We start from the raw sequence: 24672 nt of genomic DNA on the forward strand, positions 1-24672 counted from the left end.
TTGCAAACTTTAGCTGTACAGCTCAATAATAAAACCCATATGGTGCTATGGAATTCAATTATGGGGCACGGCCTCAGCTTCTAATATTGAAAAAACTCAAAGATTCCAAAATAAAATATTACGAATGATAAGATCAGCGCCTTGGTATGTGAGAAATATTAACATTCATAAGGACCTAGGTGTCTCCCTGGTGAAAAATGAAATAAAAAAACAAGCGGAGTCATATTTGAAAAAGTTAGAAGTTCACCCAAACCCACTTGCACGAACATTAATGAGAAGTAATGGATACATCCGACTAAGAAGAAGGAATCCAACAGACCTGCGCTAATGATAGGATCTATAAATTAAACAAAATTTTTCGTCCAACTGTGGTGGGACGTAAATAAAAAAAATAATATTTAGATTTAAGATTTGAACAAATTATTGATAGCTCACATTATTTTGTGAAGATACAATAAATAAAATATGAAATAAAAAAAAAAAATAAATATTAGTGAAATAAAATTTAAAAAAAAAATTCGAGTTAAAAATGTTTTCTCCCGATTTTGACCCATTGTAGGTCCAAATTACTATAGCCTTATATACATCGTTGCAATGTAGTATGAAATATATATCATCAGATATCCATACTGTCTATATTAATGACTTAGTAATCCAGATATAGATCAAAAATAGTCCAAAAATCGAGGTTGTCCCAGTTTTTTCTTTATATATCAGCCATTTGTGGGCCTATTTTCTCGATTGTAAATAGCAACCGAGCCGGAAGAATTCCCGATGCTTTGCTGTATCAATCATGTTTGTAAGTTATTTGGGGGCTACGAAAATTTGATTTCAACATACAGACGTACAGACGGACATGGCTATATCGATTTTGCTACCTACAACGATCTTTTTTTCACATTTTCGTATCATTTTTCATTCTACTATTCCCGAGGTACCCTACTTTTGTGCGCAACTGCTAGATGAAACTCGCCACGACAAAAATGCTACATAGACTAGGCCGTCAGTTTGACCATCTAGTTATTAGCAGAATTTGTACGCCATTGACATACAAAATGAAGTCAGCATCGATATAAAAATGGTAGTGCTGGGTGCAAATAGATGCTACTTAACCCAATACCGCCCACTGTAACATATACGTAACACTGACATTCATCAATATTTAACTAAATTGTCAACTTAATAAATAATATACAAATGTGTATTCATGTTTATTTTGTGTTTTAATGTTCCTTCTGCAGCAATAACTGATTATTTCGTTAGTTCTACTCTTCTTGTGGTTGTGTAAGGTTGTTTTGTAAAGTGTGTTTTTTGAAAGCTTGAAAAAAGTGAATTATGACGACACGAAGAAGGTAAGATAGTTAATTTTATATATATATATTACACAGTACAACATTTTTCAGTTCATTGCTTTGGGACTCAATTCTGACAATTGCACGTGAAAGTAGCCCCAAAAATAAGAACTTCTGCATCATTAGTTTTGTCAAGTTGGCTGCCGTATTAATTTAATGGCCATACGAATTTGTTTTCCTCAAGGTGTATTTTTATCACTTTTTCTATATTTTAGCACGGTTATATATCGTATACCGTACGGAATATCTCTTTTGTGGCTGAAGCAAAGTAGTAGATATTGAATAGTAGAAAAAAAGTACGGAACATACCTACCCGAAAAAGGTGCATCCAGTGCCTTAAAAATCGCAAAAATGGCCATTTTTTTAAATTTTTTACCAATTTTCCACCTTTTTTGCTCAATAACTGGATTACAAATCCAATTATGGACTGATCACCATGAAATTAGGTCGTGTGATTTGTGTCTAGATAAAAGTTATTTATCATGAATTTTGTATGTATACCATAATTTTTAGCAGATTTATTCACTTTAAAGTGATTTTCGGAAGCGGGTCCTATATGGGAGCTATGAATAATTATGGACCGATCATAATAAAATTTTTTGACATGAATTTTGTATATATAAAACTTATTTGGAGCGAAATTTGAGTATATACATATATAAATTAAACATTTATGACCGATAAAGTCCAATTTCGGGAGGACATTTGTATGGGGGCTAGGTGAAATAATGAACCGTTTTCAGCCAATTCCAACAGTCTTCGTTCTTGGGCCGAACAAATTATATGTACCGAATTTGTTTATAATCGGTCCATAATTAGTCATAGCTCACATATAAGACACGCTTCCGAAAATCACTTTAAAGTGCATAAATCTGTAAAAAATTATGGTATACATACAAAATTCATGATAAATAACTTTTATATAGACACAAATCACACGACCTAATTTCATGGTGATCAGTCCATAATTGGATTTGTAATCCAGTTATTGAGCAAAAAAGGTGAAAAATTGGTTAAAAAATGGGTATTTTGGCGATTTTTAAGGCACTGGATGCTTCTTTTTCGGGTAGGTATGTTCCGTACTTTTTTTCTACTATTCAATATCTACAACTTTGCTTCAGCCACAAAATAGATATTCCGTACGGTATTCGAGATATAACCGTGCTAAAATATAGAAAAAGTGATAAAAATCCACCTTGAGAAAAAAAATCGTAAGGCCATTAAATTAATACGGCAGCAAACTTGACAAAACTAATGATGCAGAAGTTCTTATTTTTGGGGCTACTTTCACGTGCAATTGTCAGAATTGAGTCCCAAAATCATGTGTTGTACTGTGTTATTTTATACATAATTATTATATGCATACTTAAAGAAAACATATCAAATTATATTATTTAAGTGTAAAAAAAAATATTTGAGTTATATAGTGTACGGTAGAAAGTGAAGAAAGCAGGTGTTACGTATTTGTAACACTGGGCAGCACTCAGTTATTTTTGGACCACTTTTTTTACGTTACAAATATGAACAAATATCAACATATTTGGCATTAGTTTTACTTTTAGAGTATTTTTTTTTTTAGATACGGGTATTTAACATTGGAAGAAGCCACACAATATCTTGAGGAGCTTTTGTCAGATGATAGCCAGGAAAATATTATTGAACAAGTGGTCATAGAGCCGCCGAGAGCTAACTATTTGCCGTCTGATGAAGACTCTGGAGATGAAGATGGTGGTGGACTCCCGCAAAATTTGCCCAAAGCTCTACTTATACAACCATGCGAAATTACAATTCGGAAGTCGGGATCATGTGGCGATGATGATCAGGAAAACGCGGAAGACATGGAAAATGTATTGCTAGAGCAGACATTGCAAGATGTTATAAATAACTCTTCTGATAATTTAAATATTGATTGCCTTAGATCTAATGCAACTACACCGTTGAATGTAAAATCATCTGCAGAATCGCCTAAAAGAAAAGCAGTGGAAAATAAGATAAAGACCCAATCTAAGGTACCTCGTGTGCAGCATTTTGACTCTGCCTCAGGTTCTACAAAGAAACCAAGACCATCAAAATGTAAAAAATCAAAGTATGCCAAAAGATTACAAAGTGAAACTATTCAGTGGGTGGAAGATGAGGATGTATGGTGTCAACGTATATTCCCTGAACCCGACTTTTCTGATTGCACTGACTTACCACCCTACGTGCAATTTGAGAAGTTTTTTGACGATGAGTTGGTACAAATGCTATGCAATGAAAGTAACAGTTATGCAGTATATAGTGGACAAGAGAACCCAAAAATATCGATGAATGAAATGCGAGTTTTTCTTGGAATCCTGATTGTTACAGGTTATGCTTCAGTTCCTTCAAAGAGAGATTATTGGACAAATGAAAGCGATCTTAAAAATGAATTGGTTTCGGATTCTATGCGTAGAAATCGCTTTGATACAATATTTCGTAATATACATTTTATTGATAATGCAAAACAACAAGGAGACGATAAAATCTGGAAACTACGACCATATACAGATGCTTTAAAAACACGTTTCTTGAAGCACTTTCATCCTGAACAATGTCTATCTTATGATGAATCAATGATTGAATATTATGGTCGTCACAGCTGCAAACAATTCATAAGAGGAAAACCCCTTCGTTTCGGTTACAAAATGTGGAGTTTAAATACTCCGCTGGGATACTTAATAAATTTTGAAATGTATCAAGGATCAAATCCCCGTTTAAAGCCTGAATATTACACCAGGTATGGGAAAAATATAACTCCATTGTTTTGTATGCTGGATGAATTTGATGAAAATGTTAAGCAACTTGAATTTTCAATTCATTTTGACAATTTATTCACGACAGTTAACGCTTTGGTTGGTCTAAAGCAACGCGGTTACCATGGAACTGGAACAATCCGAGAAAATTGCATACCCAAATCATGTCCTTTACCTTTAAAAGATGTATTAAAAAAACAACAGCGTGGTCATATTGAAAGTATAAAAATGGTATCTCCTGCTATAAAAATTACCAAATGGGTTGACAATGCAGTTGTATCTGTAGCGTCCACTATTCATGGGAAGGTACCTATCACCAAAATAGCCAGATTTTCCCGAACGCATAAGAAAAGAATTATGGTTCCCTTACCACATGCTATAAACGAATATAATAAAAATATGGGTGGAACTGATAGAATGGATCAAAATGTAAATGCATATAGAATTGGGGCGCGAGGAAAGAAATGGTGGTTTTCAATATTTACATGGTTAGTAGATGTTTCAATACAAAATGCTTGGATTCTACATCGCAAGGCAGGTGGAAGCATGTCCCAGTTGAGTTTTCGCCGATCAATAGCAACTCGGTATTGCAAATCTTATGGCAGTAACAAACCACCTCAGAGTTATCGTCGTTTAGCTACAGATGAACAAGAGTATTCAACCAGATATGATGGGGTAAATCACTTTGTCGTCGAAACAAAGGACAAAAAAAGACGTCGTTGTGCAGGTTTGAACTGCTTGTCTCATCCAACTTCCATGTGCAAGAAATGTAATGTTGGTTTGTGTATCAAATGCTTTGAAAAATACCACTATTTTCTAACAACAAACTAAATAACATTAAAAAAATTTTATGAATTACTATATTTGTTTATTTATTTTTTATTATTTTCTGTATTTTTTATTATTTTTATTGTGTAAAACACATTAAATTAAAAAAAAATGTTTTATGTTATCTTTTATGTAATAAATGGAAGTTTTTGTTAAGTTTTGTTTATAATAAATATACGTTTTATTTTGAAAAATGCTAGGCCCAAAAATTGTATGTACTGCCCACTGTTACGTATATGTAACAGCCCCCAAAACCCAATCTAGGACAAATGGAAAAATTTTTTTTATTAAAATAGGTTCATTAAGCTAAGGTAAATTGCTGTTCAAAATTTCATTGATTTATATAGTCTAGATCGCTGTGGGCATTAAAGGGTTAAGGCTAAACAAAAAATTGAAGAACAGAACCCTCACTCGAATATCTAAAACAACACTATACAAAACGCTTGTTCTACTTGTGATTCTTTATGGCGCTAAAACATTGGTACTGACGAAAGCAGACGAAGCGGTGCTGGATATATTCGAGAGAAAGATCGTTCGCAAAATCCTGACATGAACGTAGTTAAGTCCAGCTGCTACTATGAAAACTCAGACAGGGAAGAGCGATTATCCGCTGGCATTTTCAAGTGGAAGAAGATCCTTGATATCACGAAATCTTGGTATCACGAACTGGAGAGAGCACTCATAAAACCGAAAAAACTAATTATTACACAGACCAAGACCAACATAAGATTTTCTACGCAAATAAAGAATTCTCAGTTAAAAGGAGATGCTTTATATGTTCCGATGAAAACCCAAAATCCTAAGCCATACAAACGATTTTTGTATGGTATATTGTAAAATATATATCTTTTAAAGAAAATCATTCCGCTTATTACGAACTTGTCTTCTAACAAACTCTGTGTTTTTCTTAGTTCCCCATAGTTCGTTATAGCCAAATTTTACTGTTTAATTTTGTATTCAAAAGATTATGAGAACTTTATATAAAAATCCTGGTATTATACGTGCATCCTTTTTACAGTTTTTTCCATTTTCTTCTTTTAACTAATTTTTTTACGGAAACAGGAATCTACATTAGAGCACAATTGTTTGTGAATATTTAATAAATATTGTTGTTGCATACAGATTGGGATTTTGTGTTGCAGCAAATGTAAATAAAAGAAGTCAGATTGTAGATTTGCAACTGAATGCATGTTAATCTAAGCTTTGAATGTATGATGATTGGGTGTGAGTGTGTCTATTATAACCATTTCCGTATGTTAATTTATTATCACACTAAAATATTATGCTGATAATCCTTTAAACAACACATACTATGCTTTTAACAAAAAATAAAAGCTTTTATAAAACAAGAAAGTGTATAAATGGCTTTGTAGTAAAAAGAGAATTATTTAAGTGCTGGAGTGAGGGCAGAGCATGAAGTAGGTGCTTTTAATAATAAAAACGGAAACGGAAAATGCGATAACAAACGAAGTTAGAATTGAGGAAACTAATGTATTGGATTATAAGGATTATGCATACAAATTAAATGATTTTAAATATAGAAAATGAAAAATCTTTTCTATTTTCATTTTAAAAATAGATGAAGCCACAAGAACCACAAATAAAGAGAAAAAACTATTATTGTAACTTAAGCACGTTGGCAATTTCTATTTAAAAAGAACACTAGAGATAAATTGAATACTTTAGTATTTTGTAAATAGTATTTCTAATCTATTTACCTTTTAATCTACCATAAACATAATTGCATTCTTTACTCTTTCTCTTTAATACAAAAATTTCCTAGAAGACAGCAAAAATATGCATTTATTTTCTTGCTCAAAGTTTTAGTTTATTCAAAAATAACCTTTTTCTTTTACTTGTTCTTTTTTATTGTATAGTACTTTCATGCTTGCTTGCGGTTACAATAATACTATTTCTAACTTTTAACTTGTGCTGGAATAAATATGTATTTTTAGTTTTAGTTAAATATTTTCGAAAAACTAAAATACTAAAATTCGTGCTTCTTTTGTTAACTTTTGCGCAAATTCTTACTTTAATATTTCTTAACATTTTACACTAGTTTAGCAGTTTAGTTTTAGTTGTTTCTCTGTTAGTTTTCGATGACTGTATTTTGGAATGGGAGAATGGAATGGTTTGAGGGTGGCTGGGAAGAAAGTTTATTTAAAATTGTACGTTAAATTATTACTTCTTTTTAGTTAAACTTACGTGAGCATAAACATATAAGTGCCAGCATAAATTTACTTCTGCATAATAGTAATAAAAACAACTACGACAACAACAACAGCAAAACTGCAAAGAATAACAAGAGCAAAAGAACAACAAACAATATAGACAAAAACTAAGAGTTGTTGTATATTAAAAGTGTTTAAAAAGAAACTTTTCTCACGTTTAAACACACACAAGTAAATACACACATTAAACAAACTAACACATAGAAAGCATATTTACATATGCATATCGTCACCTAAAATGCAAAAGGGTCTATCATCACTTTTAAAAATTTTACAGGATAGACAAAAAACATAATAAAATTTAAAGTGTCGGGGTTACAAATATGATTTAGTTTTCTTTAATAAAGTCGTTATTTTTAAATATAGAAAGCTAAAACTTAGTGAAGAAGCATCCCTTGCTGCGCTGTACCAATATCCATTAAAAATTTGAATTTTTTTGGTTGCATTTCAGGTGACGATATGCAGTTTAAATTACGAGGCTCCAACTGTAAATTTATAGAAAACAATTTTGGATGCCTATAACTTAGCAACATTTTAATAAAAACAATGTTAGACTTAAAATTCTGTTTCAATATTTAAATGCATTTATCAAGAAATAAGTTTTTCTAAAATTTTTAGATGACCCTCTTATACTTCATATGTTTACTAGGTGGCCCTTAATAAACGAAAGTTGGATTTTGGCCATTCTCTCTTTTGGGCCGATTTTGATGAAACTTATGAAAAATATAAAGAAACTCTAGGGTTTATAATAAAATCACAAGAATGGAAATTAACACTTAATGGCACTTGCGATTAAAATTACCCCAAACTTTTAAAATCATAATTTGTTTATGGTTTTAGTAGTTTGGGGTAATTTTAACCCCAAGTGCTATATAGGGTTAATTTTAATTTTTCTGCTGTTTTTGTAAACACTAGGCTTTGTGTTATATTTTTCATAAGTTTCATCAAAATCGGCCCAAAAGAATATAATATTTCGCTATCTCTCCATGAAAAATTCCAAATATTGAAAAATTTGACCTTTGACCTTCACGATTCAAGGGTTAACGTTTTCCGATTTTATTAAAAGTGCCAGAGTATATTTAGAATTATCTGGACTATAATATTCTTAATAAGTTAAATTTCATCAAAAGCTTTGTGTTATATTTTTCATAAGTTTCATCAAAATCGGCCCAAAAATATACAACATTTCGAAATCTTTCCACGAGAAATTCCAAATATTGAAAAATTTGACATTTGACCTTCACGATTTAAGGGTTAACGTTTTCCGATTTTATTAAAAGTTCCAGAGTATAATTAGAATTGTCCGGACTATAATATTCTGGAAAGTTTTTGCTTAAAATTCATAAGAGTAAGGAAATAGAGCTCATTCGCCTAAAAATTGCCAAATAATTGGTTTTTTCTCGAAAATTTCAAAATTTAAATCGCAGGTACGGAAAAACTGTAAGAGATATTTTCATAATTTTTTTCATATTTTTATTCCCTATCATATTCTTAATAAATCCCAATGAGATGATCAAAAAATTCTGAAATATGTTTAACAAAATTTTTAAAAATTTTAAAATGGAGTTTTGAAACTGCCGTTAAAAAAATTATTTTTTGTTCATACCTAAGAATAGGTTAGCGGTATCCTACGAAGACAAAAACTCATATACAAGTAAATATGGATATATTTTAAATAAAAATGGGCTTTAATTTTAATATTTATCAAAATATGTTAATTTTGTTCCTACTTTTCTTATTCTAGTTGCCTGAGACACATTTTTTGGGCAATTTCTGTTTTTTATGTCTCATTAGAACGACAATTACGTACACATTTCGATTCTTTTAAATTAAATTGCAAAAGTAATTTTTTAATGGAAAAATTTTAACAAAAACTGAAAAAATGCATTTTTTCCAATTGTAAATGCATCTCAAAACTTCAGAGGGCTTGCGGCACGTCTCATCCCCAACCGATTTACATAAAATTTTTTCAGGATGATTTTTTTACTAATGTTCACCAAACTGGAGGGTGAGAATGGCCAAAATCCAACTTTCGTTTATTAAGGGCCACCCTAATGTTTACTATGTGTTTACATGTTGGTACTTGTGTTTTTAAAACAACTCTATATTCAAGAAAACATGTTTACCAAACTCTTACCAAACCCTCTCAAATTATCAAAGTTGTTTCTATCATTTTTCTTTTTTGCTTTCATTAACTATTTAGCAAATATTTTTAATATATATGTAGCTAACAACGAATATTTTGTACTTTTTATTACCACCACCATAATGATGGGTGGGGTATATTGATTTTGTCATTCCGTTTGTAACATATCGACATATTGGTCGTAGAACCAAAAAGTGTATATATTTTGGGTACTTATAATATTCTAAGACGATCAGCTATGTCCATCAACAAAATTTTGCTACTTTCTTTAAATATTTTTCAGATAATACCATGAAATTTTTCACACACATTTTCCTATGATAAAAGCGGTAGTTGGTAAGAATCGGTCCATAATTTCTATCCGCCCTATATTTAGTTTGGATCGATCCATATTTTCCTCTAGTCTCATATAAAGCTCACTTTATATGGGGTACTCCTATAAATATCGTTTGAAATTCAACATTAGTAATCCATATGTGCATAAAAAGCACCAAACCTTTAATAGTTCATACACTAGTGCATATTCCTATAAACGCACTTAATTTTTTTCTGTATTTTTGTTATATCTTTGTTGTTCTTATCCAAAAGCAAAATTTATCTTTTTTAATGAGAGACAACTTAACGGTACTTTTTGAAAGTAAACAAGTTTTTTTCTTATTCTTGTTGGTTGCCTTAATTATGCGATCAAATGTTCTTGGTGCTATTTTAAGTGGAAGACGTGAAATTTGTTTTTAAAAAAGTTACCAAAAATAAAATATTATTATATTCTAATAGTAAAATCTCAATTTACTGCAACTTTTTCTATTTGAATCAATAAATTTCTTCACTTTTAAAGATGCCCAAGGGAATTTTTTGTCCGATCAAGAAAAGATTCAAATTAAATTTTTTCACGACCAAGGATGTTCCAATAGAGAAATTGGACGTAAAATCGATCGTTCGGAAAGTGTGGTACGAAATTTCTTGAAGAAAGTTCAAAATTATGGAGTTCGCATACAAAGCGAAATACAAAACTAAAAAGAAAACAACTTAATCTAATAAAACAAGAAGCTCCCTGCAACAAATTGAATTCCACACAAATAAAGAATAAATTGAATCTTCCAGTGACTTCCAAACACGTTGCACACATTTTACGAAACAATGAAAACATAAAATGGAAAAAGCCGAAATGTAAACCAATGCTAAAAAAGCACCATAAAGAAAATCGTCTAAAATTCGCAAGAAAATATATGAAATGGACAGATGAGTGGAAAACAGTAATTTTCTCTGACGCAAAAAAATTTAATTTAGACGGTCCTGACTCATACTCATGCTATTGGCACGATATTAGATCAAACGAAAATCGGATGTCAAAACGTAATTTCGGTGGTGGCAGTGTTATAGTTTGGTCAGCGTTTTCTGCAGTTGCAAGTCGCAAATATGTTTTGTTCCGACAAAAATGAATAGTCCGATTTATAATGAACTGTTGGGAGATGCTTTTCTCTCATTTATGGATGAAAAAATGGATGAAGATTGCTTATTCCAACAAGATGATGCTGCAATTCATGTTTCTAAGCAATCGAAATCTTGGTTCAATGAACATAGCATTCCTCTGTTGGACTGGCCGGCTTGTAGTCCGGACTTAAACCCGATGGAGAACTTTTGGGGATACATGGCAAGTAAAGTTTGTGCAAATAATGCCCAGAATGAAAGCATAATTACTGTGACAGAGCTGAAACTAAGAATTAAACAAGTCTGGGAGGAAATTGATTCCAATCTGCTTAAAAAATTAGTGGAATTAATACCAAACCGTACTTTTGAAACAATCCATAACAAAGGATCATCCACACATTATTAATAATGCTACAGTGGCCCATAAGTTAAAGTGCGTTTATAGGAAAATACCCTTAAAAAATGGTGGTTAATCTCGAAAATTAAGTAAAAAAAAATAAATAAAGTACAAATGAATTTTTTTTGTAAACAATATTTTAAGCGAAGTCTTAACAAATTTAATAAACAAATTTGCAGCCCCCTAAATATGTTCATGTTTAATTTTTACAGTCATTTTTAAAAAAAATAGTGTGCGTTTATAGGAATATGCACCAGTGTAGTTCCCATTTAACCACCACTTTCGAAAAATAACCAACATAAATTTCTTATAAATATCGATACGACCTAAATTCTACACAGATTAATTTTTTTTTTTTTGATTTATTAGTGAAAACAAATTTATGACAAAAAATTTTTTGTGTAAAAAAATGATGTAAAAAAATATATTTTTTTTGACCCATTGTAGCTCCAAATTACTATTCCCTTATATATGTACATCTTTACAATGGACTTTGAAATATCTAACATTAGATAGCCATATTTTCTATATTGATTACTTAAGGTAGGGTCACACACGACAAATAAATGCTCAAAAAAGCGTAACCACTTTTTATTAGCACAAATTTGTTTGACGTGTTTACTCTTACAAGTGTTTAGTAAGATCAAACAGCATCAAATAAAACAAATTTTTTTGTTTTGAATCATCCTAAGTAAAATAAGTTTTTGAAATAAATAAAAGAATTCAAATGTATTTTATTTAGTGATTACGTCTTTTTCGTCAAATATTTGTCATGTGTCACCCTACCTTTAGTTGTCCCGGTTTTTTCCTTGTATCTCAGCCATTTGTGGCCCGATTTTCTCGATTTTAAATAGCATCCGAGCCGGGACAATTCCCGACATAGTGATGTATCAATAATGTTTGTAAGTTATTTCTGGACTACGGAAAGTTAATTTAAACAGACAGACGGACATGCCTATATCGACTTCGCTATATATAACGATCTAGAATCCAGAGGGTCGCAAATTAAAAATGTAGAAATTACAAACAAAAATGTACCTAAGATCTCTGTAAATAACTTTCTAGAACATATGAACTTCCTAGGAATGATTCTTAATATCGTATATGTAGGTCAATATAAGTTAGTAAGAAAAAACTGAAGGAATTAAGTGTTTTGGGCCATAAACTACTAAATTATTAGGAACTAAAGCATTAGGCAGCTTTAAAAACATGTATTTTTAATTTTTTTAAGTTTTTTCGATTTGATCTTGAAGATGAAGTTTTTTTGAATTTATATGTTCACGATTTTTGTTCTTTATGATAAGGGCTACAACTCAGAGAGAGTCAAAATTTCGAACTGTTTGCAAGAGCCTGAGAAAATTAACACTTTTTTATAACGTAGTAATAAAATCCGGTCGCCCCAATTAATATCTTTTCACCGAGATCAGTAGGGTGCCTAACACCTACATTTTTGTTTTCCTTTTTTCGAAAACCATATAAAAGTGTGTACAAACAAGCATAGTTTCGTTACAAAAACAAAAAAAAACAAACACTCTCGTACAACTTATTTACTTGCTAAACCTGAAGATACAAAAAAAACTTGTCTTTTTCAAATTTTTTTTCCAAGAGTTTGACTTGTGTCTATTTTGCAAAGGACATAAAGTTGTGAAACAAAAAATAAAATTAAATGAAGAAATGAAAAAAAATGAACTGAATATGTTTTAACTTATTCATATTTTTGTTCATCACATGTACACGCTTGTAAATGAGTACATGAATGCAATACATGAACATTTAAGCCATATTTCATTAGGAAAGTTTTACTTTTTGCTGCTCAACACCACAGTCGTCAGTGTATGAAAAAGACACAACAGGAAGAGACAAACCATATGCAACAAAAAAAAACAGTCACTTTTTGCGTGCACTTGTTTATGCAACACAACTTTTGCATAAACTTTAATAATAAGGAAGAGAAAAAAAAGAAACAAACTTTAAAAAATACTGACAATATAACCAAGCCAAGGCAAGTGCATTTATTACTTTGCTTAGAAAGAAACAAAAAAAAAATAGTTAACATATATTCACACATACATACAAAACAGCAACTGCATAAATAATTTGCACAGTGGGAGAAACTATACATTTATAGAATTCCTTCCATTATAAGATAATAAGACAATTCAAAGATGTAACTAATCTGTCACCTTTCTTGGAAAAAGTTTCGTAAGGTCATATAAAAGTTGTTCAAACATGATTCCTTCGCTTTGGTTTGTCTTTTATCATTGGGTAAAGATAAAATTTTTTATATGAATTGTGTAAAATCGCTCCATATTAACTGTATATTAGAGTGTCCCTTAGAACTAAATTTATTGGAATGTTGAAACGTTACCCGCTGAAAACTTTCGTAATGACCCAAAATACCACCAAAAAAATGTTTAGCTTGTCCTAAGAAGGGCAACCTGTGCCGACTTTCGATTTAGTTTTACAAGGGAAAAAATGTGTTTTTTTCAGTTTTTTAAAAATGTTACTATTAAGTAATTACTTTTGCAACTTATTTTAAAAGAATCGAAATGTGTACGTAATTGTCATTCTACGGAGATATAAAATACAAAAATTGGTTAAAAAATGTTAAAGTTATTAAAAAATCACCAGGCCATTAACGTGTCTCAGGCCACTAGAACAAGAAATGAAGGAACAAAATTAACATATTTTGAGAAATATTTAAACAAAAGTTTATTCTTACTTAAAATATATCCATATTTACTTGTATATGAGTTTTTATCTTAATAGGATACAGTTAACCTATTCGCAGGTATAACCAAAAAAAAATATTTTTTAACGGCAGTTTCAAAACTCCAATTTCAAATTTTTAAAAATTTTGTTAAACAAATTTCAGAATCATCACATGGGAATTTATTGACAATATAATAGGAAATAAAAAAGTGAAAATAGTATGTCAATACCTCCAATAGTTTTTCCGTACCTGCGATTTAAATTTTGCGATTTTCGAGAAAAAGTAATTTTTTGGCCATATTTTGGCGAATGAGCCTAATTTCCTTACTGTTATGATTATTAAGTAAAACCAATTCAGAATATTATAGTCCAGGTCAATCTAAATATAGTCTGAATGTTTTACTAAAATCGGAAATCGCTAAGCCTTAAATCTTGAGAGTCAAAGGTAAAATTTTCAATATTTGGAATTTTCCATGGAGAAATATTATATATTTTTGGGCGATTTTGATGAAACTCAAGAAAAATATAAAATGAAGTTTAGTATGTACAATAACTGCACAAAAATTGAAATTAACCCTTAAAAGCACTTGGGGTCCAGATAACCCTAAACTTTTAAACTCACGAAAAACACAGTCATATTAACCCAAAGTGCTCTTAACCCTGATGTTAGTTAAAAAAACTTACGAATCTTAGGTAAGGGACCATTTTGGTCCACTTTGTATTTTTCATAAGAAATTTTACATAAAACTTTTTGGCCAGATATTTTAAATATTTATAAACGTGGATATATAAATTGGATAACAAAAAATTTAAAAAAATGGAAAATCGACAAAGTATTATCAATACCACTGATAATACTTTGAATAATGAATAATTTGAATACTAAAATTTTAAATGAAAGTGACTCAGATATTTCAATTTCGTCCATATTAGATGAAAATATAGAAATATTGGTGAATGTGAAATGAACAATGATGAAAAAATGGCAGATTGTGGTGTAGATGCATTATACATTTCGAAAAACTAAATACAATGGATTGCATTCCTTTACCACATCACACTGGAGCTTCAGCAGAGATTATTACATCATTACCACCAGGTCCAACACGCTTTGCGGTGTGAAAATAATCATTAAAAATAAGAATAAATATGGTAGACTTAAATTTGAAAGTAAATGGAAAGATTTAGAAAATTCCACTTTTCCGGCATATATTGGTAAATTGGTTATCATAATAAGGGTCCTCATGTAAACGCTTAAAAGCCTCGCAAACTGTGCAATCTGTGCATTTTTACACTCTCGCAAATGAAATGTCAAAAAATGTATGGAAATTCGTTTGCACAACTCCGATAAGTTTGCGCGACAATTTAGACTCGCAAACTTGAATTTATTGTGCATTTGATGAATCAGCTGCTTTTGTTTACTTTTATTTATAAGAAATAAAAATCAAATAAAATATAAAAATGTTGTGCATGTGAAAATTGTGTAACTTTGTAACAGAATGATTGTATTAAATGACATTGTGTATGAAAACATTACCCAACAGCTAGAACATAAACAAAGTCCTCCAAACTATGTATACCACCGTTTGTTCCAAAGATTTAACTTTCATTCAACATTTCAAAATTAAAATTTATACAATTTGAAAATTTATTTTTTAAGGCTTTTGTTGAATTTATTTTTATTTGACATTTGTATCAAATAGAGAGAAATTTAATGTATAAACTTGCACAAAATTGAAAAGGTGCGTTCATGAAACACGTCGCGCAAATTTGCACAATTGAACAAATGGGAAACTTAAGCGTTTAAATGAGTACCCTTAATAATTTTATATTGCAGTGGCAAAAACGAAGATTTGCATGATTTGACTGATGCAAGTTTTGGCCCATTTTAAGGTATAGTAAGAGCTAGGATATTGGGAAGCTTGGATGATGTTGTTAACAGAAGACAACAAAAAAGTACTGACAAGTTTGAGTTTTGGGACAATTGGGAAACTCTTCTTTCAATGTTTTTTAACTTTATTTCTTTTGAGTTAGGGAAGCAAATATTACAAAGAAAACGAACATATATGGGAACAATTCGGGAAAACAAAACTTCCACCGAAATTGCTTATGTCCAAAAAAGTTCCTCTATATATATATCCGCATTAGCTTTCAGTGAAATCGCAACACTTGTTTCGTATATCGGCCATAATAATAGAGTACCTCTACTCTTTATTGATTGCTTGCAATAATTATAAGAAGAAACCTGCAATCGTTTCTTATTATAACTCTGCTAAGGGTTTGTAATTTTTGTCAATATTTATCGTTTCTGTAAAAATAGTTTCCTTTATCTATCTTAGCTACTATAGCACTAAATCAAATATATGGTAAAATGTTTTCTTTTCAAATATAGATGATACGTCCGAGTTTTTAAGTCAGTTGAAATGGACAGTCAAACCTAAAAATTCATTTGCAGCAGAACTATTGACTCAACAACAAGCTTTGTAATCAAATAGTGTACCATCTACAAGAGGTGATATAAAAATTTCGGCTACTAGAAAATGGGGAATTTGTAATTGATGTAAGTCCAAATGTGATGCCAAATGCATTATGTGCAATAGATTTGAATGCAAATCGAATCGAAAAACAATTTGTTCATCTTGCTTAGAAAATAACAATAAGCCATATTTTTTTTTTCTATTAAATAATAAAGAATTTTTTTTATTAAATAAAGAGAGTTGCCAGTTTAGTCTTGCTTGAACAAAGGACACCTCAAAAAAAAAAACATTTTTGCCATTGTTTTAAGATTCGGAGTGGAATCATGAGGTGATCTCGAGATAACAAACATTTAGTAACATTTTCGAAGAACGATCGACAAACTTCAAATATATCTAGAGATTCCAAAACATTTAAGAATTTCAAAACCCCTTTTTAAAAAAAAATTAAAACCGATCGGTTTCGTCCAAATTTACAAACACCACAAAATATTGAGGTATTTTCAATAATGTTCATTTAGTAGAATTAGTACCAAATTCTTTGTTACTAAATTTTCTTTGCAGATGCAAAACTTAAATTTTTTTTAAAATGGACTGAAAGATTACTTAATAATTTTTCTGAAAAGAAAACAGGAAAAGTATTTTTTTGGGCATAAATTACGCCGCATAATGTTGATTTCAAATATTGATATTTCTCTTCACATTAATATATTAATATATAATAATAATAATAATAATAATAATAATAATAATAATAATAATAATAATAATAATAATAATAATAATAATAATAATAATAATAATAATAATAATAATAATAATAATAATAATAATAATAATAATAATAATAATAATAATAATAATAATAATAATAATAATAATAATAATAATAATAATAATAATAATAATAATAATAATAATAATAATAATAATAATAATAATAATAATAATAATAATAATAATAATAATAATAATAATAATAATAATAATAATAATAATAATAATAATAATAATAATAATAATAATAATAATAATAATAATAATAATAATAATAATAATAATAATAATAATAATAATAATAATAATAATAATAATAATAATAATAATAATAATAATAATAATAATAATAATAATAATAATAATAATAATAATAATAATAATAATAATAATAATAATAATAATAATAATAATAATAATAATAATAATAATAATAATAATAATAATAATAATAATAATAATAATAATAATAATAATAATAATAATAATAATAATAATAATAATAATAATAATAATAATAATAATAATAATAATAATAATAATAATAATAATAATAATAATAATAATAATAATAATAATAATAATAATAATAATAATAATAATAATAATAATAATAATAATAATAATAATAATAATAATAATAATAATAATAATAATAATAATAATAATAATAATAATAATAATAATAATAATAATAATAATAATAATAATAATAATAATAATAATAATAATAATAATAATAATAATAATAATAATAATAATAATAATAATAATAATAATAATAATAATAATAATAATAATAATAATAATAATAATAATTTTTTTTTTTTTTTTTTTTTGCGGGTCAAGATGGGAAAATGCGTTACGCATCTAACGAGATCGTCAAGCTCGTCGTATGCCGGACTCATTTGCTACCGGCTAAAAACCCACCTCGTGCCATCATCGGGGAATTTTACCACCTCGGAACCGTTTCCACATTACTTCGAGGTGGCCCCCTCTATGGTAATTAACCATTTCAATACATTGTACCCGCGTCCGGGCTCCGCTTTTCACGCCACTGCGTCTATGTCCACTTTCTTTTCATGGAGGACATGTTCTGCAAAACTCTTTACTGCATTCCAGCTAGTTTCATCGTTTAACATCTTTTGTACGATGTTTGTGACTGCTATGGCACCTATCACTTCTTCGAGTCTTCTACGGCGCTCGGCCCAGTGGCGACAGATAAAAAAGGTGTGTTCGGCGTCGTCTAAAACTTCTTCCTCTTCGTAAATGCAGTATGGTGAACTGCATTTTCCCATACGGTAGAGGTACTTTCGGAAGTACCCATGACCGGATAACATCTGGGTCATATAGTAATTTACTTCACCACTTCTCCTGTTTAGCCACGTGTTCAGATCAGTGATTAGTCGATACGTCCATCTGCCCTGTTCTCCATCTCTCCATCGGAGTTGCCACTTTTGTAGAATATCCTGCCGTATACTCGCTTCATTTTGCACTTGAGCCGTGTCTTGCTTGGCGTTGAAAATCATCTGGCGCTCTATTGCCTGAAGATCTATGGGTACCATTCCAGCTATTGTTAAGACAGCTTGTGTAGACACTGTACGGTATGCTGACGTCACCCGTAGAGCTGCTGTTCTCTGCACAGAAAGTAGTTTTCTCGCTCTAGTCTGAGTCGTCAAAGTGGAGGCCCAGATTTCAGATCCATATAGTAATATACTATTACTGGCCTCCATAAGTAGTTTTCTCCTGCTTTGGAGGGGTCCACCGATGTTCGCCATGAGTCTACTTAGTTGTGTTGTTATTTTTGCAGCTTTTGATGTTGCATATTCAATTTGCTTTGTGTAGGTTAGCTTCGAGTCCAACCTAACGCCAAGGTATTTGATCGATGGCTTCGTGGGGATGACAAGGTCGCCTACATGCATATCTATCTCGATTGGAATGTGTCTTCTGGTAAGTAGCAACAGTTCCGTTTTGTGCATGGCCAGTTGTAGGCCATGTGAATCCAGCCAGCTCTTAGTTCGGATCATAACTTGTCGCAATCTACTTTGGGCTTGCTCTGTGTTCCTCGCTTTGATGACCGCCGCTATGTCGTCCGCGTATCCCACGAGGAAGGTGTCTTCTGGCATCTCTATTTTCAGAATCTCATCATAGGTTGCGTTCCAGAGGTCTGGCCCCAGAATGGATCCTTGCGCGGCCCCTGAGGTAACTTGCACTGTTCTCATGCCTTGATTGGTGTCATAAGTCAGCACTCGATTCTTTAGGTAATCCTTTATAGTTTTCACCAAATATTTCGGGATTTTAAAAATTGTCTCCAGAGCCTGTACTACATCCATCCACCTTAAACTGTTGAAGGCGTTTTTGATGTCCAGAGTCGCCAATAGAATGACTGGTCGCGAGAAATGATTTCCGTGTTGGGCGGCCTCAGCGGCGCATATCACATCCTTTAGAGCTCCTATTGTGGATTTTCCAGGTCGGAATCCATATTGCCTTCTCGAGAGACCTCCAGCAGCTTTGATGGCTTCGTCAAGCCTAGGTTTGATGAGTCGCTCAAGCAGTTTGCCTGCAGTATCCAACATACACAGCGGTCTGTAAGATGATGGTGATCCTGGGTCACCCTTACCCTTGCTGATGAGAACAAGTTTTTGTTTTTTCCAGACATCTGGGAATATTCCCTCAGTTAAGCATCTGTTGTACATCCGTAGTAGAATTCCGGGACGGTTCGCTGCTATCTCTTTGATGACCTCTGCAGGAATGCCATCAAGGCCGGGTGCCTTCCTATTCTTGAGGCTGCGAGCGGCTGATTGTAATTCTTCGGTGGTGAACAGGGGTATATCAATACTAGATTCTGTTTCCGTGCCGTCCATTCTAATGTCATGCTTTGGGAATAAAGTGTTCACGATGTTTTGCATTGTGACCTCATCCATATTTTCCACTGCATTCCTCATTCCCAGTTTCTTCATCACGATTTTATATCCAAGACCCCATGGATTCTTGTTAATATCGGTTCTCAGCTCCTCCCATTTATCTTTCTTACTTTTGTGTATGCAGTTATGCAGCTGTTTTTTGGCATCTTTATATGCATTTTGTTCCAATTCTGCGTCGCCTCTGCGTCTGGCTCTGGTGTACCTTCTTCTCGATTTGATACAGTTTCGTCTAGATTCTTCGATCGAGGCGTTCCACCAGTATACTGGTTTCCATTTAGGGGCCTTATTTCTTTTGGGCATTGCCTTATTGCAACATCTCGCAATTGCAGACATGGTGTGTTTCACTGCAGATCTTGCGTCCATTTCATTTGTGTGTTCTCCAGCATGTATGTCGATCTCGTGAAGGAGTATCGCCGTGTTAAGCTTGTTGACGTGCCATCTTTGGGTGGTCCCTCCAGGCTTCCTTGCTGGAGTGTCTTCGTTAGCTCTTAGGCAGAACGATATATACTGATGATCGCTGGCTGTGTATATTTCTAGTACTCTCCATTCTTTAACTTTGTGGGCCATTCTCTCGGAGACAAAGGTTACATCTGGAATAGTGCCTTCACATCCAGGACGCCTGAAAGTTGCAGCAGTACCAATGTTAGCAGTCGCCAGTCCAGCTCATATCCTTCTACCCCTCGAATCAGTAGTCTTCATTCCCCATTCGATTGCGCGGGAGTTAAAATCGCCTGCTACTATAAGATCACCACCTTTAAATCTTACAAAGTCTTCGATCCTGTCGAGTTTCCCTTGGAAGGAGGCAATACTATCACTTGGAGTTAGATAGCAGCTTACTAACGTGAGGTTTCCAATCTGTAGCCAGACAAAACCATTTCCCTTTCCGCTGTTTTCTATATGTGCCTGTCCGGGACAGGGGATCCATATTGCGGCGGTTTCTGAATCATCTTCAAGCCATAGCCCATTTCTCATTTTTGTGTACTGTTCACTAATAATAATCATGTCTGCCTCGTGCTCCTTTGCGATCTGTGGTAGGAGAGCGTGTGCCACTTTTCCTCTATGCATGTTGGCTTGCAAAAACCTCATTTCAAGCTATTTTAGGGGGTTTACAGCTTCGGGATCCAGGCATGTGGTCTGTTGGTCTGCCCTCGCTCTGTGAGCAGATGCAGCATTTCGGGGGGTTTCTGCATTCTTTCATCTTGTGGCCCTTCTGTCCACATCTTATGCACAGTCCCATGCTCTTCCTATCGGGTCCTTTACAGTCCCATTGCATATGTCCCGATTCGAAGCATTTGTAGCAGCGCTTCACCTCCTCCATGTACCGTATGCGGCAGTATGTCCATCCTATCAGTATTCTTCGTTTCTCGAGCAATGTGTTTGCGTCAGCTGTTGGCAGAGATACAAAAGCTCTCTTCTGTTCCCTGCTATTTGTAGCCGTCAGACGTATATTTGTGTCCTCCTCCGTTATATTGGCCACATTTTGTATGGCCTTGAGCACTTCTTCCTCTGTTGTCAGGGAGTCAAGATCCTGAATTTCTATTGTGGCCTTGGATTTCATGTCCTGTACCGTAGCCTCCTCTTTTAATGTACTCATGATAGCCTCACGGAACTCATCCTTTCTTCCGCCTTGACCCATTACCAGGAGTATAGAGCCAGATTTTGTCTTCCGAACGGATTGGATTGCCACTTCTGTTTCTTCCGGGTTCACTTTCGTTTTGAGATTTTTCAGGACATCCGCGTAGCTGTGACCATCTCGAGGTTTTATAACAACAGCATCGGGTCGTTTCTTAGGTTTCTTGGGGCGTGGATTTCTTCGATCTTTTTTGCCTCTTCTTGTTTCTGGTGCATCCTCGGTTTGAGTTTCTGTAGGTGCCACTGCTGTAGAGTTTCCGCTAGTTTTCTTCTTCTGTTTTTTCATTGGGTTAGTTTCCGCTGGACTAAGTGCGCTTCTTTTGTTGCGAGGTATTGTTGGAGTATCTTGGCAGATCTGCAGCGCCTTGTGAGGTTTAATCACTTCCCTTTCCTCCTCTGCTGTTTTCCAGTTTCTTCGGTAGTCGGCGATTATGTCCAGTAGTTCGTCCAACTCTAAAACACCATTTTGAACATCTCTGTTGATGTTTCTTTGTCTGGCCATGGCCGCTTTCATCTTTCCGAGAATGCTTCGGCACTTCGTCAGGGATTCTTCCTCTGAAAGTCTCATTTTGATAATGAATTCTTGCCTAGGTGAGTTGTAGGTTGAATAAGCTTTCTCTGCAAGGGGATCGACAGTGTTGAAATCCACTTCGGGTGTCTTCTCGTGCGTGGTGCATGGGGTCTGCTCTATGCAGATATATACATTTCTTTCTTCTTCTGTTGGCTCATTTGCCATCACTGTCGACGTTCTTTGACCTCCCTTAAGTGGTGATCTCGGTGTCTTTCCGTTAGAGTGGAAAGGGTTTTCTCTTTCATTGTTGATTTGTTGATTCATGTTCGTGCTATTTGGTCCCCGCTCGTAGCCGTTATCTCCCTCTGCATTTGTGTAGTTGTCCTCATTGATCCCGAGGGTCCCTTTGAAAAACAGTGAGGTTCTCGCGAGGGTTGACGCCAATCCTTATGAGAGTTAGCGTTCAGAGCCAGATCGGACACAAAATTAGGAGTCATCTCAACTAATAACTTCACAGCCAACTTAATGACTGCAGACTTCGAGCGTTCCACGAGCCCTGCCAGGGTTTTAACGGGACGGAGGTAGCTCCAGCATTTACCCGTGAGCCATTTCAGCACGGTGTCACCCGAGCTTACTGAGGTCACGGAATACGGGAGCTCCCAGCCCATGTGCGTCACTTCCCATCAGAATGTCCATCGGTAGTCCATATTCTTATCCGGTCCGTCATCCTGCTAGTTTTGGTCACCCCCAGGTATTTTATTTCCCCGGTGCCCTTCGCGCTTCGAAAGAGGCACGATGAGCGTCCCCAATTCGCCAAATGGGAGGGTCCCGATGGGGGATCTAGCCACCCCACACGGGATAATAATAATAATAATAATAATAATAATAATAATAATAATAATAATAATAATAATAATAATAATAATAATAATAATAATAATAATAATAATAATAATAATAATAATAATAATAATAATAATAATAATAATAATAATAATAATAATAATAATAATAATAATAATAATAATAATAATAATAATAATAATAATAATAATAATAATAATAATAATAATAATAATAATAATAATAATAATAATAATAATAATAATAATAATAATAATAATAATAATAATAATAATAATAATAATAATAATAATAATAATAATAATAATAATAATAATAATAATAATAATAATAATAATAATAATAATAATAATAATAATAATAATAATAATAATAATAATAATAATAATAATAATAATAATAATAATAATAATAATAATAATAATAATAATAATAATAATAATAAATTAATATTTAATTTTGAATTTTCATTCATATGTATCTGTTTTACAACCGATTTTCGTAACAAATAATTTCTGTCCCATTGTGTCTAACACATATTGTTTGCAAATAAAAAAATAACGACTACAACAAAATCTAAATCATAATAATAAAAAGAACAAAAGCAACAATAACTATAACAAAAACAACAACAAAGCTCACAGTATTCTTGTATGATAGTTTTGACTGATAGACTTGTTTCATATGCAGACAGGTTTCATTTTAATTCTTTACATTTCGGTAGATTTTTTTTTTGTTTGTTGCCATTTTCAATTTTTGTTGTTATTTTTAGTGTAGTTGTTACTAGTTTTTGTTTTATTTAAAGAGCTTCTCTTTTCATAGTAAAAAATACAAATGTTGAATTTATTATAACAACCACCATCAAAAAGGATGGCAGGTATATTGATTTTGTAGTTCCGTTTGTAACACATCAAAATATTTGTTGTAGACCCATATTAGTATAGATATTCTGGGTCCTCATAAGATTCTAATACGTCAGTGTGTCTGTCAGTTGCAAAGACGAAAGGGCCCAAACTAAAGGTGCTAGCTATCTGAAATACTTAGCCCCCATACAAATGTTGATTTGTATGGGGGAAATCCTAATAAATTAGTTCTAAGTAGTCTGAAATTTTACTCTAAAGTATGGCGAAGTCTATCAACTTTTGTCACTATCCTTCATGTATCCCCTATATTAGAAATATTTTTTATTGTGACATATTGATGGTGGGTATACTAGATTCGGCTCAGCCGAATATAGCATTTTTTCTTGTTTCTTTTTTAGTTTTCTTTGCATTGTTTTTTGTTACTATATTTCATTTAAGGTGTTGATGTATTAAGTTATTTCATGTACAATTTACAAATACTTTTACAAAAAATGCAAAAAAAAATATATAAAACTGATGAAAAAGAATATGCACGTTTGTTGGGGTATTAGTTTGCAGTACTGCTTGCTTGTTTGTGTATGAATTTTGATGTAAATATGTTCTGTTTTAAGCATTTTTGTTATTACATTCTAAAAACATCAACTGCAGTGTGGCAGTAGTTGTAACAATAGCAACGACAACATCAAAATGCATTTTCAATTTAATAGAGTTATCAAAATTTTAGACATTTTTTTTACGGAATTTAATTATTTTTTACTTGTA

The 24672-nt window shown here is 32.1% G+C and overlaps 2 protein-coding genes across 2 annotated transcripts; one reads left to right on the forward strand and one right to left on the reverse strand.

Moving 5' to 3' along the window:
- The first annotated feature begins 1335 nt into the window (after positions 1-1335).
- LOC135949902 (piggyBac transposable element-derived protein 3-like) lies at positions 1336-7293 on the forward strand. The gene is made up of 4 exons (XM_065499354.1): positions 1336-1352; positions 2932-4897; positions 7011-7082; positions 7147-7293. The coding sequence occupies exons 1-4, from the start codon at positions 1336-1338 to the stop codon at positions 7291-7293; spliced, it is 2202 nt and encodes a 733-aa protein (XP_065355426.1).
- A 13834-nt stretch (positions 7294-21127) lies between these two features.
- On the reverse strand, positions 21128-22240 carry LOC135949903 (uncharacterized). Its single transcript, XM_065499355.1, has one exon. The coding sequence runs from the start codon at positions 22238-22240 to the stop codon at positions 21128-21130; it is 1113 nt and encodes a 370-aa protein (XP_065355427.1).
- Between the last annotated feature and the right edge of the window lie 2432 nt (positions 22241-24672).

The sequence above is a fragment of the Calliphora vicina genome, chromosome 2 (assembly GCF_958450345.1).
Source record: "Calliphora vicina chromosome 2, idCalVici1.1, whole genome shotgun sequence".
In the NCBI taxonomy this organism is placed as follows: Eukaryota; Metazoa; Arthropoda; class Insecta; order Diptera; family Calliphoridae; genus Calliphora; species Calliphora vicina.

Bases quoted from the DNA above. Each gene is read 5' to 3' on its own strand.
- LOC135949903 (XM_065499355.1), bottom strand. From the start codon at position 22,240: ATGAGACTTTCAGAGGAAGAATCCCTGACGAAGTGCCGAAGCATTCTC.
- LOC135949902 (XM_065499354.1), top strand. The intron at 4,898-7,010 runs GTTGGTTTGTGT...ATTTTACACTAG, and splicing joins CCATGTGCAAGAAATGTAAT to TTTAGCAGTTTAGTTTTAGT. The intron at 7,083-7,146 runs GTTTGAGGGTGG...ACTTCTTTTTAG, and splicing joins TGGAATGGGAGAATGGAATG to TTAAACTTACGTGAGCATAA.